At 38.6% G+C, this 18,862-nt stretch overlaps 4 protein-coding genes across 5 annotated transcripts; 3 read left to right on the forward strand and 1 right to left on the reverse strand.

Moving 5' to 3' along the window:
- Window positions 1-61: 61 nt before the first annotated feature.
- LOC116916414 (GPI ethanolamine phosphate transferase 2) lies at window positions 62-3,306 on the forward strand. Its single transcript, XM_032921660.2, is given in 11 exon segments — window positions 62-355; window positions 424-829; window positions 889-1,069; window positions 1,072-1,107; window positions 1,169-1,542; window positions 1,544-1,642; window positions 1,713-1,973; window positions 2,032-2,486; window positions 2,562-2,814; window positions 2,879-2,957; window positions 3,019-3,306. Coding segments are annotated over 11 exon segments (2,559 nt in total). The 5' UTR covers window positions 62-200; the 3' UTR covers window positions 3,279-3,306.
- Window position 3,307: 1 nt separating this feature from the next.
- LOC116916415 (ubiquitin carboxyl-terminal hydrolase 16) lies at window positions 3,308-6,158 on the reverse strand. Its single transcript, XM_045169863.1, has 6 exons — window positions 6,004-6,158; window positions 5,765-5,932; window positions 5,368-5,701; window positions 5,125-5,302; window positions 4,541-5,065; window positions 3,308-4,425 (listed from the first exon to the last, which is right to left on the reverse strand). Exons 2-6 carry the CDS (start codon window positions 5,924-5,926, stop codon window positions 3,405-3,407), a joined length of 2,220 nt encoding a protein of 739 aa, XP_045025798.1. The 5' UTR covers window positions 5,927-5,932; window positions 6,004-6,158; the 3' UTR covers window positions 3,308-3,404.
- Window positions 6,159-6,333: 175 nt separating this feature from the next.
- Window positions 6,334-9,239, forward strand: LOC116916417 (U3 small nucleolar RNA-associated protein 14 homolog A). Of its 2 annotated transcripts, XM_045169861.1 has the most exons (9): window positions 6,334-6,655; window positions 6,713-6,767; window positions 6,810-6,935; window positions 7,009-7,164; window positions 7,235-7,306; window positions 7,359-7,504; window positions 7,564-7,765; window positions 7,820-8,749; window positions 8,814-9,239. In XM_045169861.1, the coding sequence occupies exons 1-9, from the start codon at window positions 6,519-6,521 to the stop codon at window positions 9,171-9,173; spliced, it is 2,184 nt and encodes a 727-aa protein (XP_045025796.1). In that variant the 5' UTR covers window positions 6,334-6,518; the 3' UTR covers window positions 9,174-9,239. The 2 variants fall into 2 exon arrangements, with proteins under 2 accessions (XP_045025796.1, XP_032777554.2); XM_032921663.2 differs by having other exon boundaries at window positions 6,336-6,655; window positions 6,713-6,935.
- A 635-nt stretch (window positions 9,240-9,874) lies between these two features.
- On the forward strand, window positions 9,875-12,127 carry LOC116916420. The gene is made up of 4 exons (XM_032921667.2): window positions 9,875-9,972; window positions 10,438-10,581; window positions 10,660-11,598; window positions 11,666-12,127. Exons 1-4 carry the CDS (start codon window positions 9,958-9,960, stop codon window positions 12,023-12,025), a joined length of 1,458 nt encoding a protein of 485 aa, XP_032777558.1. The 5' UTR covers window positions 9,875-9,957; the 3' UTR covers window positions 12,026-12,127.
- The last annotated feature ends 6,735 nt before the right edge of the window (window positions 12,128-18,862 follow it).

Raw genomic sequence — 18,862 nt, forward strand, 5'->3', positions numbered from 1 at the left:
ATCGCAACTCACAAGTTGGGCAGATGGCAGTCGCTACCGAGCAGAATTGGTATTAGGACAGCTGCCAAATATAGCATTATCGTATTTACTTGTCATTTCTGTTCTCGCGGCACATTGAAACTTTCTGTTTCATGTTAATCAAACGCCATTCGCAAAATCCTCTGTTTAATGTTTAACCACTTGCCATACTTTACTAAAATATGAAACTAAGAAAAGATTGGCATATTTTTTATATAGTGTTTTGTCATTTTTCCGCCATTTTCATATTTTTGACTGGATTTCTGCCATATAATAGCAGGACTAAAAGTTCTTCAAATTGGGATAGCAGCTTACCACAAGAATTGAACGGACTATCGTAAGTATTTTGACAAGACTGATAATAAGTACAACGGGTTTCATATGTGATCCTGTTGGATTTTTCAGGTTGAATCCAAAGCACCTTTACACTCCGAAGTTATCAAAACTAGTCTTAATTGTGATTGATGCTTTAAGAGCAGATTTCATTTTGGGTGATAATATCCAGTTCATGCCTTTTCTTTCTGATCTTCATGATAAAGGTCTTGCTTGCACCTATCTTGCTCGGGCTCATACACCAACAGTCACTCTACCTAGAATAAAGGCTCTAGTCACAGGCAATGTGCCTGGTTTTGCTGATGTCATCTTCAACTTGGGAAGCCCTCAGATTAATGAAGACAACATTCTTGATCAGTTAGCAACACATGGTCATAAAATAGTTTTTTATGGTGATGATACTTGGCTGAAACTTTTCCCCAAAAAATTTGTGCGCAGTGAAGGAACAACATCTTTTTTTGTCAATGATTTCAAAGAGGTCTCTTATTATTGTGCCCATGGTCTCCAGTAATAGTAAAAGTATCAATTTTCATTTAGGTTGACAATAATGTTACAAGACATTTAAATTTTGAACTGAACCAAACTGACTGGTCTGTGATGATTCTTCATTATTTGGGATTGGATCACATTGGTCATGTTAGTGGGCCAAGAAGCCTATTGGTTCCAGAAAAATTAAGAGAAATGGATGATGTTATTAAAAAAATTCATCAGCAATTCATTGAAAAAATACAGCAATTATTGTGTGTGGTGATCATGGTATCCTTGTTCATAATCTAAATATTTTTTTGAATTCTAAATATTCTGTTTAATCAACCAGGTATGAGTGATTCTGGGAGCCACGGAGGATCTTCCAAGGCTGAAGTTGAAATCCCTCTAACATTTTTGATGGAAGGTTGTAAACCTGATTTGAAATCAGATTTTTCAAATCATCTTCAAATTGATTTGGCCCCAACTATGGCTGTTTTAATGGGAGTCCCAATACCAAGTAATAACTTAGGCTCCATTCTTCCTGGTGCTCTTGGTAATTTTGAGCATACGCAAAAGCTCTACGCTGCTTACGCCAACGCTCGAAATATTTATCTCCAATTCGAAAGAAATACTGAAAATCCAGTCTATCAGCGGGCTGTAAAACTTTATCAGGACTGGTTAACGAACAACGCAACGAAAAATGAAAATGAAATCATGGACCTTCTTTCTGAAAGCTGCAGAAGAAATGAGTAATAGTTCCGTGGAAAACCTCGCGCAATTTGATCTTTATTCAATGATTTTAGGGATCGTCCTTTCCTTCCAGGTCAGTACTAAGATCAGCGTTTTACTCCATGAACCAGATACAAAACTTGTATTATGCACTTCCTTTTTAGCTACTGCTAATTTCAGCTATAGAATGCCAAAGGCTGGTGAACTGGCAACCTACACGCTTCGTTTATTCCTTTGTCATTGTTACTGGCGTTTTTTTTACTATATGCCATGTTTTGACGTGTTTGATGATTGACAACGAAAGTGGCCTATGCCTCAATGGACACGTTCCAGTTGTTTATAGCTTAGGATTGAGCTTACTCATCCTTATCCTGTTTGTTACGAATTGCCATTTACTTTTTAATCGTACAGAGTTCCGTTTGAAGGTATTTTCCAGTATATATTTGCATCCGTGCTGTTAAGGTTAATTATGGTTGTCTATAGAAACTGGGTTCTGTCGCTGAGATATTCCTTTTGTCCGGATCATTGCTGCACGCCTTTAGTTTGGGCGCGAGCAGCTTCGTCGAAGAAGAACATCAAACGTATTATTATTTTATCAACACTTTTGCATTACTTCTCATGTACGGTAGCACAAGGCGAAGAGAAAGTGTGCTATCACTAATAGGATTCATGGGACTCGTGCGCATTTCCCGTTGCTGGAACCAAACGGGAGATAAATGGATCAATGAACCAGATGTCAAGGAATGGCTGAACACTGCTGCTAATCGAACCTATCTCACCATAAGTTCTGTTATAGGAGCAACAGGGATTTTCTGTTGGATCTACAGTAACCTCAAACTCAGTTTGTTGCAGGTAATAGCAACATGCGTGGGCCTTTGTGCAACCCTTGCGTATCGTGCGGCGTTGGGCTCTTTCTTATTTTACTACCCTCAATCAACGTAAGATAACGGATACATTCAAAATTGATACATGTCGGTTAAAATATTTTATTTCCTGTTTTGTGGAAGCTACAGGGGTATTGCAGAGGCTTTCGTTACCTACATATCAGTGATATTTATTGCTATTTCGTCACGGGAACGTTCATCCTCCTTAGTTACAATTTGGATCGTTCTCACTTCACTTTTGAAACGACCTCACAATCTTATACTTACCTGGATGCATCTACTTCAATACTCTTTGATCCGTCCCCATTTAGTTGCACAGCTTCATCCTTTTTACAAAAATCTGGCTCATTATTGGATTGGAATGACTTGGTACTTCCAAGAGGTATCGATAAAGTTTACGGAATAACCAAAGTTGAACGCAATAAGTGTTAAAATTGTTTTTACAGGGAAACGGAAATAATTTGTCAAGAATTGACCTCGCTTCTGGTTACGTTGGCCTACCGAATTACAACATGTTTGCAGTCGGTACTGTAAACACATTTTTTTATTCATTGCGTGCTTAACTTATTTATCTTTCATTTTGAAGGTTTCTTGTTAAGCTGCGCAACCTTTTCGGGTCCAATTTTAGCATTACTGTTGGACATCCATAGACAAAACTTGGAATCTAAAGGCAAGACCCACATGTATGGCTTTATTTGTTCTAGAATGCTTATTACGTTAATTTTTTCACTAATCGTCACTTCACTACGTTTTCATCTTTTTGTTTGGACTGTTTTTTCCCCCAAACTTCTTTACGAAGGGGCACTAAGCATATTTCAGTTGACCATTCTCCTTCTGGTGCAATAGGAAAAAAAGTAACGAACATTCACAAAAACTGTTCCAAAACATTATTTCCACGAGGAAACTTTGTATTCCATGACAAATTTTACATGTTGGTGGCAAATTTCAATAATCAAGATATCATTTTGCGCTTTACAGCACCCTTTCGTAGAAAAGGAGAAACGCTTGGCTTCTGAGGACTTTTTCTTCACTGACGGCCGTGACATGGGAATCGCTACAATAGTACCAAACCCCGTCAGAAGGAAATTCAGAATTGCTCCCAGAAGTAGCTCGTTCAGCCAACAACCGCTCACTAAGTTGGTCCCGCAGACGATGGAGATCTTCTGTCTGCATAGGCTCACGCTGAAGAAACTGGGTTAATAGATCAGACGTCACCGGCCGTACTTTCACAAAAGCCGTATAGTGTCCACTACTGAGTCGACCGCTATGCTCTATCACTCCGTACAACGAGTAGATAACTTCTTTTTGATCCGCTGGTATCGAGCTAACGCCCGCAGCTGCGGCGCTACAGAATGGAGCAAGGTCAAGTCGGAGCGGAAAATCGACATGTTTCTGTGCTTTACGCAAAGCAATTCCATTTTGGGTGAAGCGCTTCAGATGAAGTGTTAATAAGGCTGGTGGCGCGAAAATGAGCAATTGTTTGCTAGCCACGCTATAGACAGTAGGTATTTTAGTATCTTCATCTGCCCCTTCGGCAATAGCTGCTGCTGCTTTTCTTTTAGTACAATTTTCACAACCGTACTTGTTCGAGCCAGTCAGCAGCTCTGGGGCAGTGAAAAGATTAAGGCACGATTGGACTGAACACTCTTGATTAGTGGCATGGTAGCGAACGGCCAAACTACAAAGACTTTTTGCAATCCACTTGCTGCGAATTTTCTTGGCGGTTGGGGTAGTAGGAGGGCTATCCATCGTAACTTGATCAATATCGTCTTCATCACTTGCTGAATCAACGCGCACTTTCTCTATCCTTGATACCAATTCGTTCACTTCCTCGTTGTTGTCCTCAACATCACCGCCGATATCTTCATCCTCGTCTTCCCTGCCACTCGAAGCAATGCTTTCATCTTCGTCATAAACTTCATTTTTACTGGTTTCTTTTTCTTGTGTTTTCACGCTAATGGTATCGTCCGTTTTCACGCTAATGGTATCGTCCGTTTTCACGCTAATGGTATCGTCCGTTTTCACGCTAATAGTATCGTCCGTTTTCACGCTGATGGTATCGTCCGTTTTCACGCTGAATGGTATCGTCCGTTTTCGTGCTATCGGCGTCCTCTTTTGCACAACTCTCTTCCTCGACCGCCAGAGAAGCTACGTTATCCTGGGTACTAGGTGGAAACATTTCTTCTTCCTCCTTAGTTTTGTACCTTCTTCCTTTGCCTCGGCGTTCTGCTTTACGCTCTTTCTTACGCTGATGTTTCGAAATGGTAATTGGTGTGGATGAGCCTAAGCACGACAATGAGTCGACGACGTTGTTTTTACGCTTGTGATTGGCAGGGGGCGATTTATCTTCAGAAACTGGCAAGCTAAGATCCATAAATGGCTCAAGGATTTGGTACTGGTGATGGCAAGATTCACAGATAACTGTACTGAGGAGCTGTCCACCAAAGAGTTGATCAACGAAGGTATGAGCAGATTCCTTGCCATAGACTTTCAATTTTCGCTTGAGTACGGGATCAACTTCAGCCTGTTGATTTTTTGCAACAGTTACAGGTAAATCAAAATGGCTCATTATTGCGTGGCGTCGTCGGGTAATTTCTTCAGTCCGAATTCCGTCTAGGAGATGACGTAGAAGTCTATAAACACATTGGATTAGATTGGAATTGAAAAGGAGCTACCTAACATATAAACCTACTCATGAGCATCCTGCTGCTGGAATCCCCTAAACTGTGGGCTTTTTTTACAGACTTGATTGAAGAGAGAAGAAGGTGTCACAGTTGACAAAGATTGCCTTCGTTTTCCTGTTCCTCCAGTTATTGCTGGGCAATGCATATCTTTTAAGAAGGAAGCCAATGTAAGTGTAAGGGGTTTGCCTAAACATTAGTAATGTTCATTGATAAAAAAAATTTTCTATTGCTTAAATCCAACTTATCACTACCTGGACCAAGGGATACATTGATTGGTTCTGCAAAGATTGAGTCCTCTGCATTCTCACTTTCTGAGGGATCTATGCTAGGACTGGAACTATCAAGCTCTTCTGATGTTGTACAAGAGCTTTTGCATGAGGAAATTCCATCAGAGCCTTTAAGCTGAATGACATGGCCATCACGGACTTCCATGTCCAGTAGTTGTGTTAGCCAATGTGTTTGGCTTAACACTTGCATCACAGAGTTGAAAAAACATGTGTTACCCAAGTTTGCCAGACCCTTCACCGAAGGTAAACTTTCGTGGACATTTTCCTTGCCATTTGTTTCCTTTGTCTTAGCCTCCATCTATGGATGGAAAAAAGTCATAAAATCTATGTTGAAGGAATGAATAGTGTTGTCTTAAATTACACTAGGAGTGCTTAAATATCCAATTTTCGATAGTTCTTTGGCGTCATATTGGCTTTGACTTCTTTTCATGGAAGATCTTTTGGGGGACTTGCCAGTAAGACCAGATGGTTTTCTTGAAAATTCCACAGCCTGGGTCAATCCTCCGGAATCCGCCATGGCCATGCCCGCCTACTCAGAGATTAGACAGTTATTCATTTCTCCTGATGCTCTGTATACATCACATGCGAAAATTTGCTAACCTTGCTCTAGAAGAAATAGTCTTAACTCTTAAATCCGCCACGGAGCAGACTACTAATGTTTTCCTCTGGTGGCGTGAAAACAAAATGGGCCGTCTTAACATTTTCAACATGCTATTTATGTTCTGTTTAAAATATAAGGACTAAACAAAAAGGTGGTTGTAACTTGTTTTATTTTATGTGATACGATTTCTTAAGGAAACATTTTAGAGTTTCTGACTTTCTAAGTTTATGTCGACAGTGGGCAGTTGGCCGCACTACCGCAGACTGGTATCATCCATCCATCATAGCAAGAATTCCTAGATGGCGATAAAGTGCTGACGTTGACCAATAGAGTCTATTTACGGGAACCGTCATAGTGACAGCAGACGATATAATTTTGATTTTCCGTTCAACGAAGTAGTCTTCAGTGTTACGTACCAGTACCACGTGTTCCTTGCGCGATTTTCTGCGCGATTCAGTCGTTGTTTTATTATAATTAAGTGTCACACAAATTAGTTACTAGCAATTCTGCCAAAATGTCCAAACTGAAAATTCTTCAACCTGTGGAAGACAAGCAGGAGTTTCTTGACATAGATGAAGCTGCAAGTGATGATGGAGATGAACAAAAACATGAGAAATTGTTGAATGCCATATCAAAATTGGGAAATAAAAAGTAATTATATAGATTAGAATTATGCCTCAACATTTAACAAAAAGGCCTTTTCTGTAGGATGAAGATTACTCAGAGAACTGAGCCAGTCTCCAGAATCAATGAACATGCATTAGTTCAAGTTGGATCTGGTAAATCGAAGACAAATAAAATTAAGGTTGATGATCTTCTCAATGTGATTGCCGAAAAGCCTCGTTTGGGAGCACTTAAGAAAGCTGTGAAGCAGGCCAAATCCAAATCGTCTACATTAAAAGCTCCGCTTGAAAAGCCACAAGCATTGAGAGTGTGTAGCAAACATTTTTTTCTTCTAATGAAATTATTCTATTAAGTGTAAAATTTGATACATATTTATGCAGGTTGAGAGGGCTGCTGGTTATGAAAAGGTTAAAGATGAAGTATCAAAATGGGATGACATTGTGAAAGGCAATCGAGTGGCTGAACAACTGATCTTCCCTTTGGACCAACCCTCCATAAAAATGCAATCAGCTTCTGATTTTACAGCAAAGTTCAAGGTAAAAAAAAATAAGAGATTTTTTACTAGTAGCTCAATGACTTGAGTAGAATTATGCTTTACGTTGCTAGCCCAAAACACCCCTGGAACAGCAGATCAGCGAACTTTTGCGCTGCAACCGACATGTTCAAGCTGAAAATGAGGTAAAATAGTTCCATATCCATCATTTTCGTTTCTACAGCTCTATTTATCTAGGAGCTTACTCCTGCCGAAAAAGAAGCCTTAACTTCCATGTCACTGAAAGAAGCTTTAGCAAGGCGGAGAGAGTTGGCGAAAAGCAGAGCCCTTCAGTCATACCAAGAGGCAAAAGCGAGGCGGCAAAATAAAATCAAGAGTAAAACGTACGCAGTTTCTCTCATTCATCATTTGGGCAAGGTTTTATCCATCTTAACATTCTTAGGTATCATCGGCTTCTCAAGAAAGAGAAAATGAAAAATCACGTCAAAGAATTCGATTCTCTCAAGGAGCATGATCCACAGAGGGCATTAGAAAAACTGGAACAATTGGATAAAAAACGCATCGAGGAGCGTATGACATTGAAACACAAAGGCGCCGGGAAATGGGCCAAGTTGCAAGCCATTCGTTCCAAATACGATCAAAATGTAAACGTTAAGTTGACCCAATTTTTACATAATAACATTGTTTTGTTTTTTTAGGCACGGGAATCACTAGCAGATCAACTGCGGCTTGGCAAGGAAGTTACAAGAAAAATTAAGAAGCCTGATGATGAATCTGAAGAGGATATTCCATCTGTTCCCCTAGAGAAGAGCGACAACCCATGGTTGGGTGGGTCTTTGCCAGATTCATCTCATCCTACTACAGAGGTAACATCTGGTTACCGGAAACTCTGGGACAACGTTAATAAAGGCAGAGAAATAAAGAAAAAAATGAATAAAGAAGTAAAAAAAACTGCAAGCAAGCCAAGTAAGGTTAAGCAGTCACATCCAACTGATGAGAAAATTTACGATTCGACGAAAGTTGATTCTGCCGAAAATGAAAGTGTTGCGTCTGAATCTTATGACGTTCAGGAAGAATTTTCGGAAGAACTAGACGAAGGTTTGGTTCGCAAAAGTACAATGGAAGATTTCCAGCAAACTCCTGAAGATGTTGAAATGAAACAAATTACTTACAAAAAGACAAGCAAAAAACAGCCGACACAAAAAATAGATTCACAAGTAGCCAGTGTTCAAGCAGAAACCAAGATAGCCACAGACATAGATCCTCTCAAATTTATTTCGATGCCAGACACAGTAATAATAAATTCATCAGTTCCTGTAACTGAAGAAGGTAACGAGGAAGACGAAGATGAACAACGGAGGATGACGTTGGCGGAGGCGTTTGCCGATGACGACGTGATTGAGCAGTTCAAGGAGGAGAAGAAACAAGTTATTAGTGCATCAACTCCTAAAGACATTGATTTGACTTTGCCTGGATGGGGAGAGTGGGGCGGGTCTGGTTTGAAACTCTCAAGGCGCAAGAAAAGACAGTTCATCATCAAAGCCCCGCCGGCTCCCAAACGAAGGGATGACAACCAAGGAAACCTCATTATCAATCAAGACAAAAACACAAACATGCGTCGCCAACAGGTACGTGTACAAGTAGTTCTATTATGTGGGCTAAAAATAATTTTTTAAAAATCCTTAATCCCAGGTGAATGATTTGCCATTCCCATTCCGTTCGGCGGCTTCATTCGAGTATAAAATTCGAGCACCAGTGACGTCAACATTTATTCCAGAAACAGCTGTTCGTAAACTGGCAGCTCCGAAGGTCCTAACCAAGATAGGTACAATAATAGCTCCTATGACAGACGAAGTACTCATCTCTGCGGCAAAGCGAAATAAAGAAACACAAGATAAAATGGAACTTGAGAATCGCAAAAAACCGACACCTGGAAAGTATCAGAAGAGAAAAAAATCCTCACTGATCACCAAACCAACTAAGAAAAGCAAGATACAGAAGAATCAATGGCAGATTACTGACACACCTGCAACCAACTCCTTAAAAAAATAATACTTTATTGATAGATTCTTTTTGCTTCCCATCCTTGACGTTGAATATATCCTGTTTGGACTTTCACCCTATATGTTTCGGGAACAGAGAATGACCTAATCACGTTAGTAAGAGTTACCTCTCCAAATGTGATTACATTCTACTAATGGATGTGTGCAGTGTTTATTTGTTAGTCGCAGATGGGCTCAAGTACTACCGTCCTTTTGCATAGAATAATACGTACACTATGCGATTAGGAAGGCGAAGACCAAAGGATGTCTATCTATTTGTCCGTGTAAGCCTCTTTCTCTTCGGGTACGAAACGTCAATCCACTAACAAAATCGATACCAAAAAAAAGTAAACATTCCTTTCACAGATTTATGAAAAATTTAATGCTTTAAGATAAGGTAGGACAATCGACAGCAAAAAAGGCTTTTTTGATTTTGAAGATCTATCTTTAATCCTATTACATCGACTGATAAAACGCAATGGAGCCAGACAGTCAAAATGAGTCAACTTCGATTGCGTCAAACGTATAAATCTTAAAAAACCAAGGAAAGTCATAGGAGAAACGTGCTGAACCGTCAAGGTGATTTGGTTTCTTAACCATATGGTACTTCGTTGATTGACAGATCATAGATATCCGGAGTTTCACCATCGATTTTATTTAGGTAGGCAAAATATCGCAATGAATTATCTGTTTGAAAGGCTATCACTATAAATTGTCGTCTCAATAAGAGACTGATTGAAAAACTTTCGGTTACTAGAGCTGCATTTACTTCGTTCGTCGTTCTCTTCGTGACCATGGGAACTCTTTCGGTAAGAATCTCTATGCCTACTTCCCGATTACCTATTTTCCAATAGGGAATACTTCAGCTATTGATGCTTTTATGTAATTTACTGAAAGGACCTACAGTATATTTTCACTATTATTTACTGTATGATCATCCATATTATCTATCTTATGTATAAGCATTTTGGGGAACAAGGCTGCAAAACGTATTTGGTAACCAGGATTCAGACGAAGTGGAAAAAAATGGATTATCATCTTCTTTGTTTATTTTAATTTATTTTGCAGCGCAGTTTTCCAAATCGACTAATATATGTATGTGGTTTTCTGTAAAACATCATTTTCCTGTGTAAGCTTAAAAAGTAGAAAATTTCCTCATGTGAAAGAATCTTGATCAATTCATCTTGAGTCAATTTGCTAGTATTTTATTTTCTGTCTCCTCACGTTAAACGAAATGATGAAATTTACTTTTTTTGTTTTGTCATCTATCAAAGGTTTCCAAGGCGATTGTTATTCTTGCCATTGCGTGTCTCTGTTCTCCTGGACAACGCTATGCTGACGGCCAAATTGAAAAGCTTTACGTTCGTACCGGATTGACGCTCCGAATCGTCGTCCGCTATCCTGAATCCGAGTTAATTGTAAGTATATTATCTCGCGAAACATATTAATCATTATTTTGACACCGAGTGATATATTGAAATTGACGTTTTGCGCAGAATCGCTCCCTGTCCACCGATTTGTTTATCGTTGGTAACGGACTTGGATTGGCATGGAACGATCCACAACTGTTAACGAGGCCAGGAACGACCGACACCTGGTCGATCGATTTGAAGTTCTCTGGGTTGCCCGACGGTTATGGCTGCGCCGAGTGTATCTATAATAACGTCCTGCCAGTCAATGGTCGCTTTGAATATCGTATTTTGACCAGCAACAAGACGGACATGCTAGGCCCCAATCACGGAACGCATATCCATATTTCAAAACTGGAGGCCAATTTTCCTGTCCGGGAAGAATTCTCTTACCCATTCTTTTTCACAAGATCAGGCTCCGTACATGCAACGACGGTCAAATCATTGGTCAACCAGATCATCGGCTCCCGCATTTGGGGTTATTACTTGCCTCCAAGCTACAACGAAAACCATTACAAAACGTACAAGACATTTGTGGTACCGGACCTGAGCCCTGCATACATGGAACTGTATCGCTTCTCCTTTGACGACATTTTTGTTGAAAAGGCCATTGCGGAGGAAGTTGTCTTCATTGGATCACATGACTATTCGTTGTCGAATCTAACACAAGGAGGTCCTACAAATAACGAGGGCCGTATTGACTTTCTTACTCCGATTCCTGGCATACAGTACTATTGTTATAACGGTGATTGGTCTGACAACTGCGCTGGTTGCATCCCACAAAATGTATCCGGTCAGGAATACATGGAATATTTCCGCGATGGATGCGGTTATCCAGTGGAAGTTGGAGGACTTGGCGAGGACTACCTCGACCATGTGGTAAACGAAGTTCTTCCAGCTGTTCAGCTATTGACCAACGACCGCATTCGGTTCGAAATTAGAAACAATTTGGGTATTGGCGGCTGCTCTTTGGGTGGACTTCTAGCTTGTCATGCTCTTTGGACCCGACCCAACACGTTTGGAATGGTTTGGCATATTTAACATTTTAAAATCAGCTATTATAATAGCATTCAATCTGCATTTTGCATAACAGGGATGGTGTAAAAGCTCTTCGTTCTGGTGGCCGACTGAGGTAAATGTCGACAATGGGTTCTATTTTTTGAATCACACAATCAAGAAGACTAATCTGGGACCGAGGGCACCTCAGCGGATTTACATAGACGTTGGGGAATTAGAAGAAGACCCCTATTACGCACAAGTGAGCGCCGCTCTAGCAGTCGTTGACACCATGATAGCCAATTCACCACAATTCAGCATGGACGAGTCTTTATGGTTCACGTTAGCCAGCGGTCAAGTACATAGCAGCACCAACTGCATGTCGCGAACATGGAACTCTTTGAGCCTGCTAAGTCCACCTGCAGGAGCGGCTAGGAACCCGAATCCTCCTGCGTGAGTTAATAATGCCTATGAGATGAGCTCGTTAACAGTGGACTTCTGAGTGTGCAGAAAGAGAGAGCATTACTTTTATCAAAATACACCTTATTAGTACTATCAACCAATGAGATCATTCTTCACTGAATGTAAGGCTTGTATTTTTTACATTTAATTAGGACATTCTTGGTAGAAATAACGAAATTCAATTATGCTCTAGTTCTAACAAGCGACTCACGGTGCAATGGAGATTTGGCTGTAACAATTGTGGTTTGCCAAGAAAAGCAGGATGTCTTTCGCATGAAAGGATAGCGTGATGTAATGGATGGAGAAACTACTGCAAATATCACGGTTATTTTCTTGCGTTATTTCCCTGCGCTATCTCGCTCAGCTATGCTGCCATCTAGCGACCCTTGTTTTCCCCCACAAAAACGAAAGAAGCCCCGCTCTCTAAGCCTGACTGTTAGTAGGCCTACTCAACGGCTCCCGCTGTTCGCGAAGAGAAGAACCACACAGTATAATCAAAACTGACCGCTAATTTCGATTAAGTAAATAGTTTCCTCGTTAAATTAGCCGATTTTAAAATATAAGAGAATAAAGTATTGTTACCACCCCAACTTATTTTGTTGTTTACGTAAAGTTTTAAACAAGTATAAGGACAATTGAAAAATAAACTTGCTTTCCATGATTTCCATTCAATTCTGACATTTAAATGCTAAACTATAAGACCAGTAGAAAAATAAACCTGATTGTCGCGGTTTTCATTCAATTCTGAATCTAAATCATCTATTTAAAGAAAAATTTGAAATTTGGCCAAAAATGAAAAAGTGGGAAGGGTATAGCCTTCCCATTTTTGTCAAAATCGGCCAAAAACGACATCTCTGAAAATTCTCCAAAAATCACACGGCATAATCGAAATTGAACGCTGATTTCGATTTATTGATTGGTTTTCTCATTAAACTCCAAAAATTAAAGAAAACAGTTCTGTTAGCGCACCAACTTAATTTATGGTTTTTAACATTTAAAATGCAAAACTATAAGAACAGTAGACAAATAAACCTGATTATCGTGATTTTCATTCAATTCTGAATCTAAATCATGTATTTTAAGCAAAATTTGAAATTTGGCCAAAAATGAAAAAGTGGGAAGGGTATAGCCTTCCCATTTTTGTCAAAATCGGCCAAAAACGACAACTCTGAAAATTCTCCAAAAATCACATGGCATAATCGAAATTGAACGCTGATTTTGATTCAGTCATTGATTGGTTTTATCATTAAACTAGCTGTTTAAAAATTAAAGAAAACAGTTCTGTTAGCGCACCAACTTAGTTTATGGTTTTTAACATTTAAATGCAAAACTATAAGACAAGTAGAAAAATAAACCTGATTATCGTGATTTTCATTTAATTTTGAATCTAAATCATGTATTTTAAGCAAAATTTGAAATTTGGCCAAAAATGAAAAAGTGGGAAGGGTATAGCCTTCCCACTTTTGTCAAAATCGGCCAAAAACGACAACTCTTGAAATTCTCCAAAAATCACATGGCATAATCGAAATTGAACGCTGATTTCGATTTAGTCATTGGTTTTCTCGTTAAACTAGCCATTTTAAAAATTAACGATAACAGTTCTGTTAGCGCACCAACTTAATTTATGGTTTTTAACATTTAAATGCTAAACTATAAGACCTGTAGAAAAATAAACCTGATTATCGTGATTTTCATTCAATTCTGAATCTAAATCATGTACTTTAAGCAAAATTTGAAATTTGGCCAAAAATGAAAAAGTGGTAAGGGTTATAGCCTTCCCATTTTTGTCAAAATCGGCCAAAAACGACATCTCTTGAAATTCTCCAAAAATCACACGGCATAATCGAAATTGAACGCTGATTTCGATTTATTGATTGGTTTTCTCATTAAACTCCAAAAATTAACGAAAACAGTTCTGTTAGCGCACCAACTTAATTTATGGTTTTTAACATTTAAATGCAAAACTATAAGAACAGTAGACAAATAAACCTGATTATCGTGATTTTCATTCAATTCTGAATCTAAATCATGTATTTTAAGCAAAATTTGAAATTTGGCCAAAAATGAAAAAGTGGGAAGGGTATAGCCTTCCCATTTTTGTCAAAATCGGCCAAAAACGACAACTCTGAAAATTCTCCAAAAATCACATGGCTTAATCGAAATTGAACGCTGATTTTGATTCAGTCATTGGTTTTCTCGTTAAACTAGCTGTTTTAAAAATTAGCGAAAACAGTGCTGTTAGCGCACCAACTTAGTTTATGGTTTTTAACATTTAAATGCAAAACTATAAGACCAGTAGAAAAATAAACCTGATTATCGTGATTTTCATTTAATTTTGAATCTAAATCATGTATTTTAAGCAAAATTTGAAATTTGGCCAAAAATGAAAAAGTGGGAAGGGTATAGCCTTCCCACTTTTGTCAAAATCGGCCAAAAACGACAACTCTTGAAATTCTCCAAAAATCACATAGCATAATCGAAATTGAACGCTGATTTCGATTTAGTCATTGGTTTTCTCGTTAAACTAGCCATTTTAAAAATTAACGATAACAGTTCTGTTAGCGCACCAACTTAATTTATGGTTTTTAACATTTAAATGCTAAACTATAAGACCTGTAGAAAAATAAACCTGATTATCGTGGTTTTCATTCAATTCTGAATCTAAATCATCTATTTAAAGAAAAATTTGAAATTTGGCCAAAAATGAAAAAGTGGGAAGGGTATAGCCTTCCCACTTTTGTCAAAATCGGCCAAAAACGACATCTCTTGAAATTCTCCAAAAATCACACGGCATAATCGAAATTGAACGCTGATTTCGATTTATTGATTGGTTTTCTCATTAAACTTTTCGTTTTAAAAATTAGCGAAAAAAGTTCTGTTAGCGGCTTAGCGCACAAACTTAGTTTATGGTTTTTAACATTTAAATGCAAAAATATAAGACCAGTAGAAAAATAAACCTGATTATCATGATTTTCATTTAATTCTGAATCTAAATCATGTACTTTAAGCAAAATTTGAAATTTGGCCAAAAATGAAAAAGTGGTAAGGGTATAGCCTTCCCATTTTTGTCAAAATCGGCCAAAAACGACATCTCTTGAAATTCTCCAAAAATCACACGGCATAATCGAAATTGAACGCTGATTTCGATTTAGTCATTGGTTTTCTCGTTAAACTAGCCGTTTTAAAAATTAAAGAAAACAGTTCTGTTAGCGCACCAACTTAAATTATGGTTGTTAACATTTAAATGCAAAACTATAAGACCATTAGAAAAATAAACCTAATTATCGTGATTTTCATTCAATTTTGAATCTAAATTATGTATTTAAAGCAAAATTTTCTAAAAGCCTTCCCACTTTTTCTTTTTTTTGCAAAAATCTAGGTTTAGGGAAAAATCCATTTTTTGAACGGGGATCATGAAAATCGACTTAGTTTTGATCGTCGTAGGTGAATTTTCAACAGTAAACGTAAAAAACAGTGCATCAAAATTTGTGCCAGCACGCTACAGCGTTAGCGTGTTATAGCAACCATTATTCATTATATTTAAAAAATGACTGATTTGATATGGAAATGGATAATTTTCTCGAAATCAGCGTTCAATTTTGAGTATATGAGTCCAATAAGCGGGGAATGGCTGTGGCATCATCCCCCTAGCGGCTTCAATATGGTTTCCCTTGAGGTTTCTAGAATTCCATCTAGCGATGCTAAATAACATTTGGACAAAGTTGAGTTACAAACTTGGTCCTAAGCTGCGCTTGCTCCAGAGATGGCGTTCAGGCGGGCTAATTCAGAAATTTGAATGATACGCGATGAGAGAAACAGTGAAAAACAAAGTCTACTGTAAGAAATGGGTGTGGATTTCCTAGTTAGCTGAGGCATCTTCTATAATACGTAACCGTAAGGCTTGTCGCGCGACTAGAATTTTTATACTCCACTGTTCCAAAAATAAATTCTCTAAAATTATTTTTGAGCATGCGTTTGATTTTGTACCAATGAAACGAATCAAATCAAACGAAATTATTTATCCATATTGAAGTAATGCGTATATCTAAGGACTGCGATCTGCTATTTTGATTCACGGTTCCGGTACCAGCTATTTACCTTTTTTCTTTTTCCAAAAGCCAAACCTGTTCGTCACTTTTGGATGTTTTCTTGGGCGCATCTTTATTTGTACTTGATGACTCAGCTGTCTTTAATCCAGTATGGAAAAAATTCGCGAAATTATTGTGGGACGCCAGTTGTAAAGCAACAGTGATCGAATTAAAAATGTATATTTTTTTGTATCAATTTTTCTCTATCTGTTAGGCTACTTATATATTTAATTTCAATTAGCTGTGGATTCTAATTTTTTTGTTTTAGTTTCAAGGTACCAGTATTATGCAAAGACTTCATTGGTCACATGAGAACGTTCAATTTGACTGACTTTGACACACGTTCTCACGTTCCCTTGTGTAAATTCCTTTAGCCGGATTAATAATCAGCGGACCGTGTCATTTCGTTTGAAATGTTACACTATTACAAGTCAAACGCTGACGGAGAATGTATTTAATTGGAAGATTCTGCGACAGCAACGGTATAAAAGACACAAGCCAGACGGTTTAATTATTGCCTTTCAACCTAATTGAGCTCGGCAGCAACAGTGAGATAAAAACAACCTTGGCAAAACGGAAGAAGTAAAGAATAGTGTGCAGCAGTTCGTTGATTGTGTTGAGGGGAAATATAAAAAAAAAGGCTCGAGGGAGGAGAGGGGGGTTGGGTATAGAAAATATACCTGAGTGGTTTCGATTGGATTGATCATGGTGGACGGAGGCATTGGATTGGACGAGACCCGATTCCAACATGGCCGCCGTTGACTTAAGGGGCTGGGATTCAATTCTGTTTAGCTTTTTTTTTTTTCTTTTTTGATGCATATACACAACGGTTAGTACACATTAGGGCGCAGGTAAAAAGGCACCCGTGTTCTAGGAGCGGGTCAATTAAAATAGGGCAATCTCATAGCCGCCGCAAGGGTCTCCGTCGATAAAAGGCTCGATGGACTTGTAGTTGTGAACGTCCAACCAAGCCTGGCTTAATTATAGATATCTACAACGATACGACGAAAGTTGGATACAAACTATTACCTGGCTGCTATGCTTCCTTCTTGTTACAATTTTTTCAGCTCTCATTTCAACCCTATTGAGGTCATCCACGAGACATCAAACTCGTTGTTACACATTCCTCGTCTTGCTTCAAACAATGAAGATATTATAGTTCCGTCTAATATATTGATTACGCAAGTCAAAGAACACGCACAACACGTGAAAAAGTTAAATGGGCTTACAGTTATCAGCAAGGAATGATGAATATAAGCGTGATGTACAAATAACGCAATTTGAACGGTTTATTTGCAATATCGTCAAATCGATGAGAAGGCAACACATAGCCTAGTCATGCTTTCTATAATAGCAGTCTATCTTCGTCCTCTATCAATTTTAAAACTTGAAACTTAATATTTTAAAGCAAGAAATTCAATCCAGAATTTAAAAAAAAAACCCTGTTATATAAGTTAAATAAACAATTTTTAGTTTGTTGGCAGAACTACGTATATAAAGGGCCTAAAAGAATAAGCGAGAACCATGTCGTGTGGGTAATAGATTGCGCATTATTTACAATGCCGTGTCATGCATTTTGACTCTCGAGAAAAAAGTATGACTAAATTAACATCTTGATAATAAAGATTGCTATTTGGTGGCTGTCCGGGTGCAAAGACCTTGCTTGGGGATATTACCAAAGTGGGCGCTGCCGGAGCCAACGCGCTGAACAGATTCTCTGCAATGTAGACGTATAGATATATGCTGTAGACTATATTTTGTATATTGCTGTGTTTCGTGTCTAGCAAGGTGATTGATTCTCTTATTGTTATGACTCGTCTCGTTACAATGGACGCATAGGCGTCGTGTTGTTCAACATGCCATCAGTCGAATGCATTCTGAGAGGTGTTTGGCCGCCAAGAGTCACGCATCTCAAAGTGTGCAGAGATCATTAAGTACATGATTACACGGCATATAGACGCAAACAGAGAGCCTTTGCGCTATTCGTTTGTGTGTGTAATTCAAACCGACAGTCACGGAAATTGGATCGATGCAGCTGGGGCTAGAAATTACAGAAACACAAAGTTTTCTCATTTTTTACTGCATGCAAAGCTATATAGTATAAATGAGTAAGTCTGACTCGCTATATTGCGTTTATAGTACACGTTATACAATACGTCTGCGAGAACTGGGATCAGCTCATGATTTCCCCATAGATCCCTTTGATGTCAAAGGTAGAATTTTGTTTGAATGTTGCCAACCTTTAAAAAAAAAAATTCGAATTTCATGTGGCCTGCTGGCTTTTTTTCTGGTTAAAAATAAATAGCCCGTTACGTCTAAAACAAAATGATTGAAAATTTAGCAACGAACTTTCATCGTTGGGAAACTAGCGCACACGCTGACTAGGCGAGATGAAAGGCAAGAGTTTCAGATTGCCAAAGTAACGGCTCTCCCAGGTGCAGGTGTGCGTGGCGAAAGGCACCCTGATCCCTCGTTCGCTATAGTTAGCGACACCCTGGCTTATGGCAGTAATCTAGTGTTTCGATTAGGGCACGGACTTGTTCGTCATATACATCAGACTCAATCTCTTGGCTTAGACAAGGATACATTACACAGCATAACGAAAAGCGAGACAAAGTAAAAGGGGATGCTAGTCGAACCAGGTGGTTCTGCAACTCGTTCCAAAAGATCATCATTTTTTAACCGATGATTTTCGTTGTGAGATTAGTGTACTGATAGTAAAAGATAAAGCACTCGGCTTGTAA

The sequence above is a fragment of the Daphnia magna genome, linkage group LG2, assembly GCF_020631705.1.
Source record: "Daphnia magna isolate NIES linkage group LG2, ASM2063170v1.1, whole genome shotgun sequence".
NCBI classification, from domain to species: Eukaryota; Metazoa; Arthropoda; class Branchiopoda; order Diplostraca; family Daphniidae; genus Daphnia; species Daphnia magna.

Bases quoted from the DNA above. Each gene is read 5' to 3' on its own strand.
- LOC116916420 (XM_032921667.2), top strand. The intron at 10,582-10,659 runs GTAAGTATATTA...CGTTTTGCGCAG, and splicing joins ATCCTGAATCCGAGTTAATT to AATCGCTCCCTGTCCACCGA. The intron at 11,599-11,665 runs GTTTGGCATATT...TTTGCATAACAG, and splicing joins GACCCAACACGTTTGGAATG to GGATGGTGTAAAAGCTCTTC.
- LOC116916415 (XM_045169863.1), bottom strand. From the start codon at position 5,926: ATGGCCATGGCGGATTCCGGAGGATTGACCCAGGCTGTGGAATTTTCA. The intron at 5,702-5,764 runs GTAATTTAAGAC...TTCCATCCATAG, and splicing joins GATATTTAAGCACTCCTAGT to ATGGAGGCTAAGACAAAGGA. The intron at 4,426-4,540 runs CGCCGATAGCAC...TAGCGTGAAAAC, and splicing joins GAGAGTTGTGCAAAAGAGGA to GGACGATACCATTAGCGTGA.
- LOC116916417 (XM_032921663.2), top strand. From the start codon at position 6,519: ATGTCCAAACTGAAAATTCTTCAACCTGTGGAAGACAAGCAGGAGTTT. The intron at 7,307-7,358 runs GTAAAATAGTTC...CTATTTATCTAG, and splicing joins ATGTTCAAGCTGAAAATGAG to GAGCTTACTCCTGCCGAAAA. The intron at 7,505-7,563 runs GTACGCAGTTTC...TAACATTCTTAG, and splicing joins AATAAAATCAAGAGTAAAAC to GTATCATCGGCTTCTCAAGA.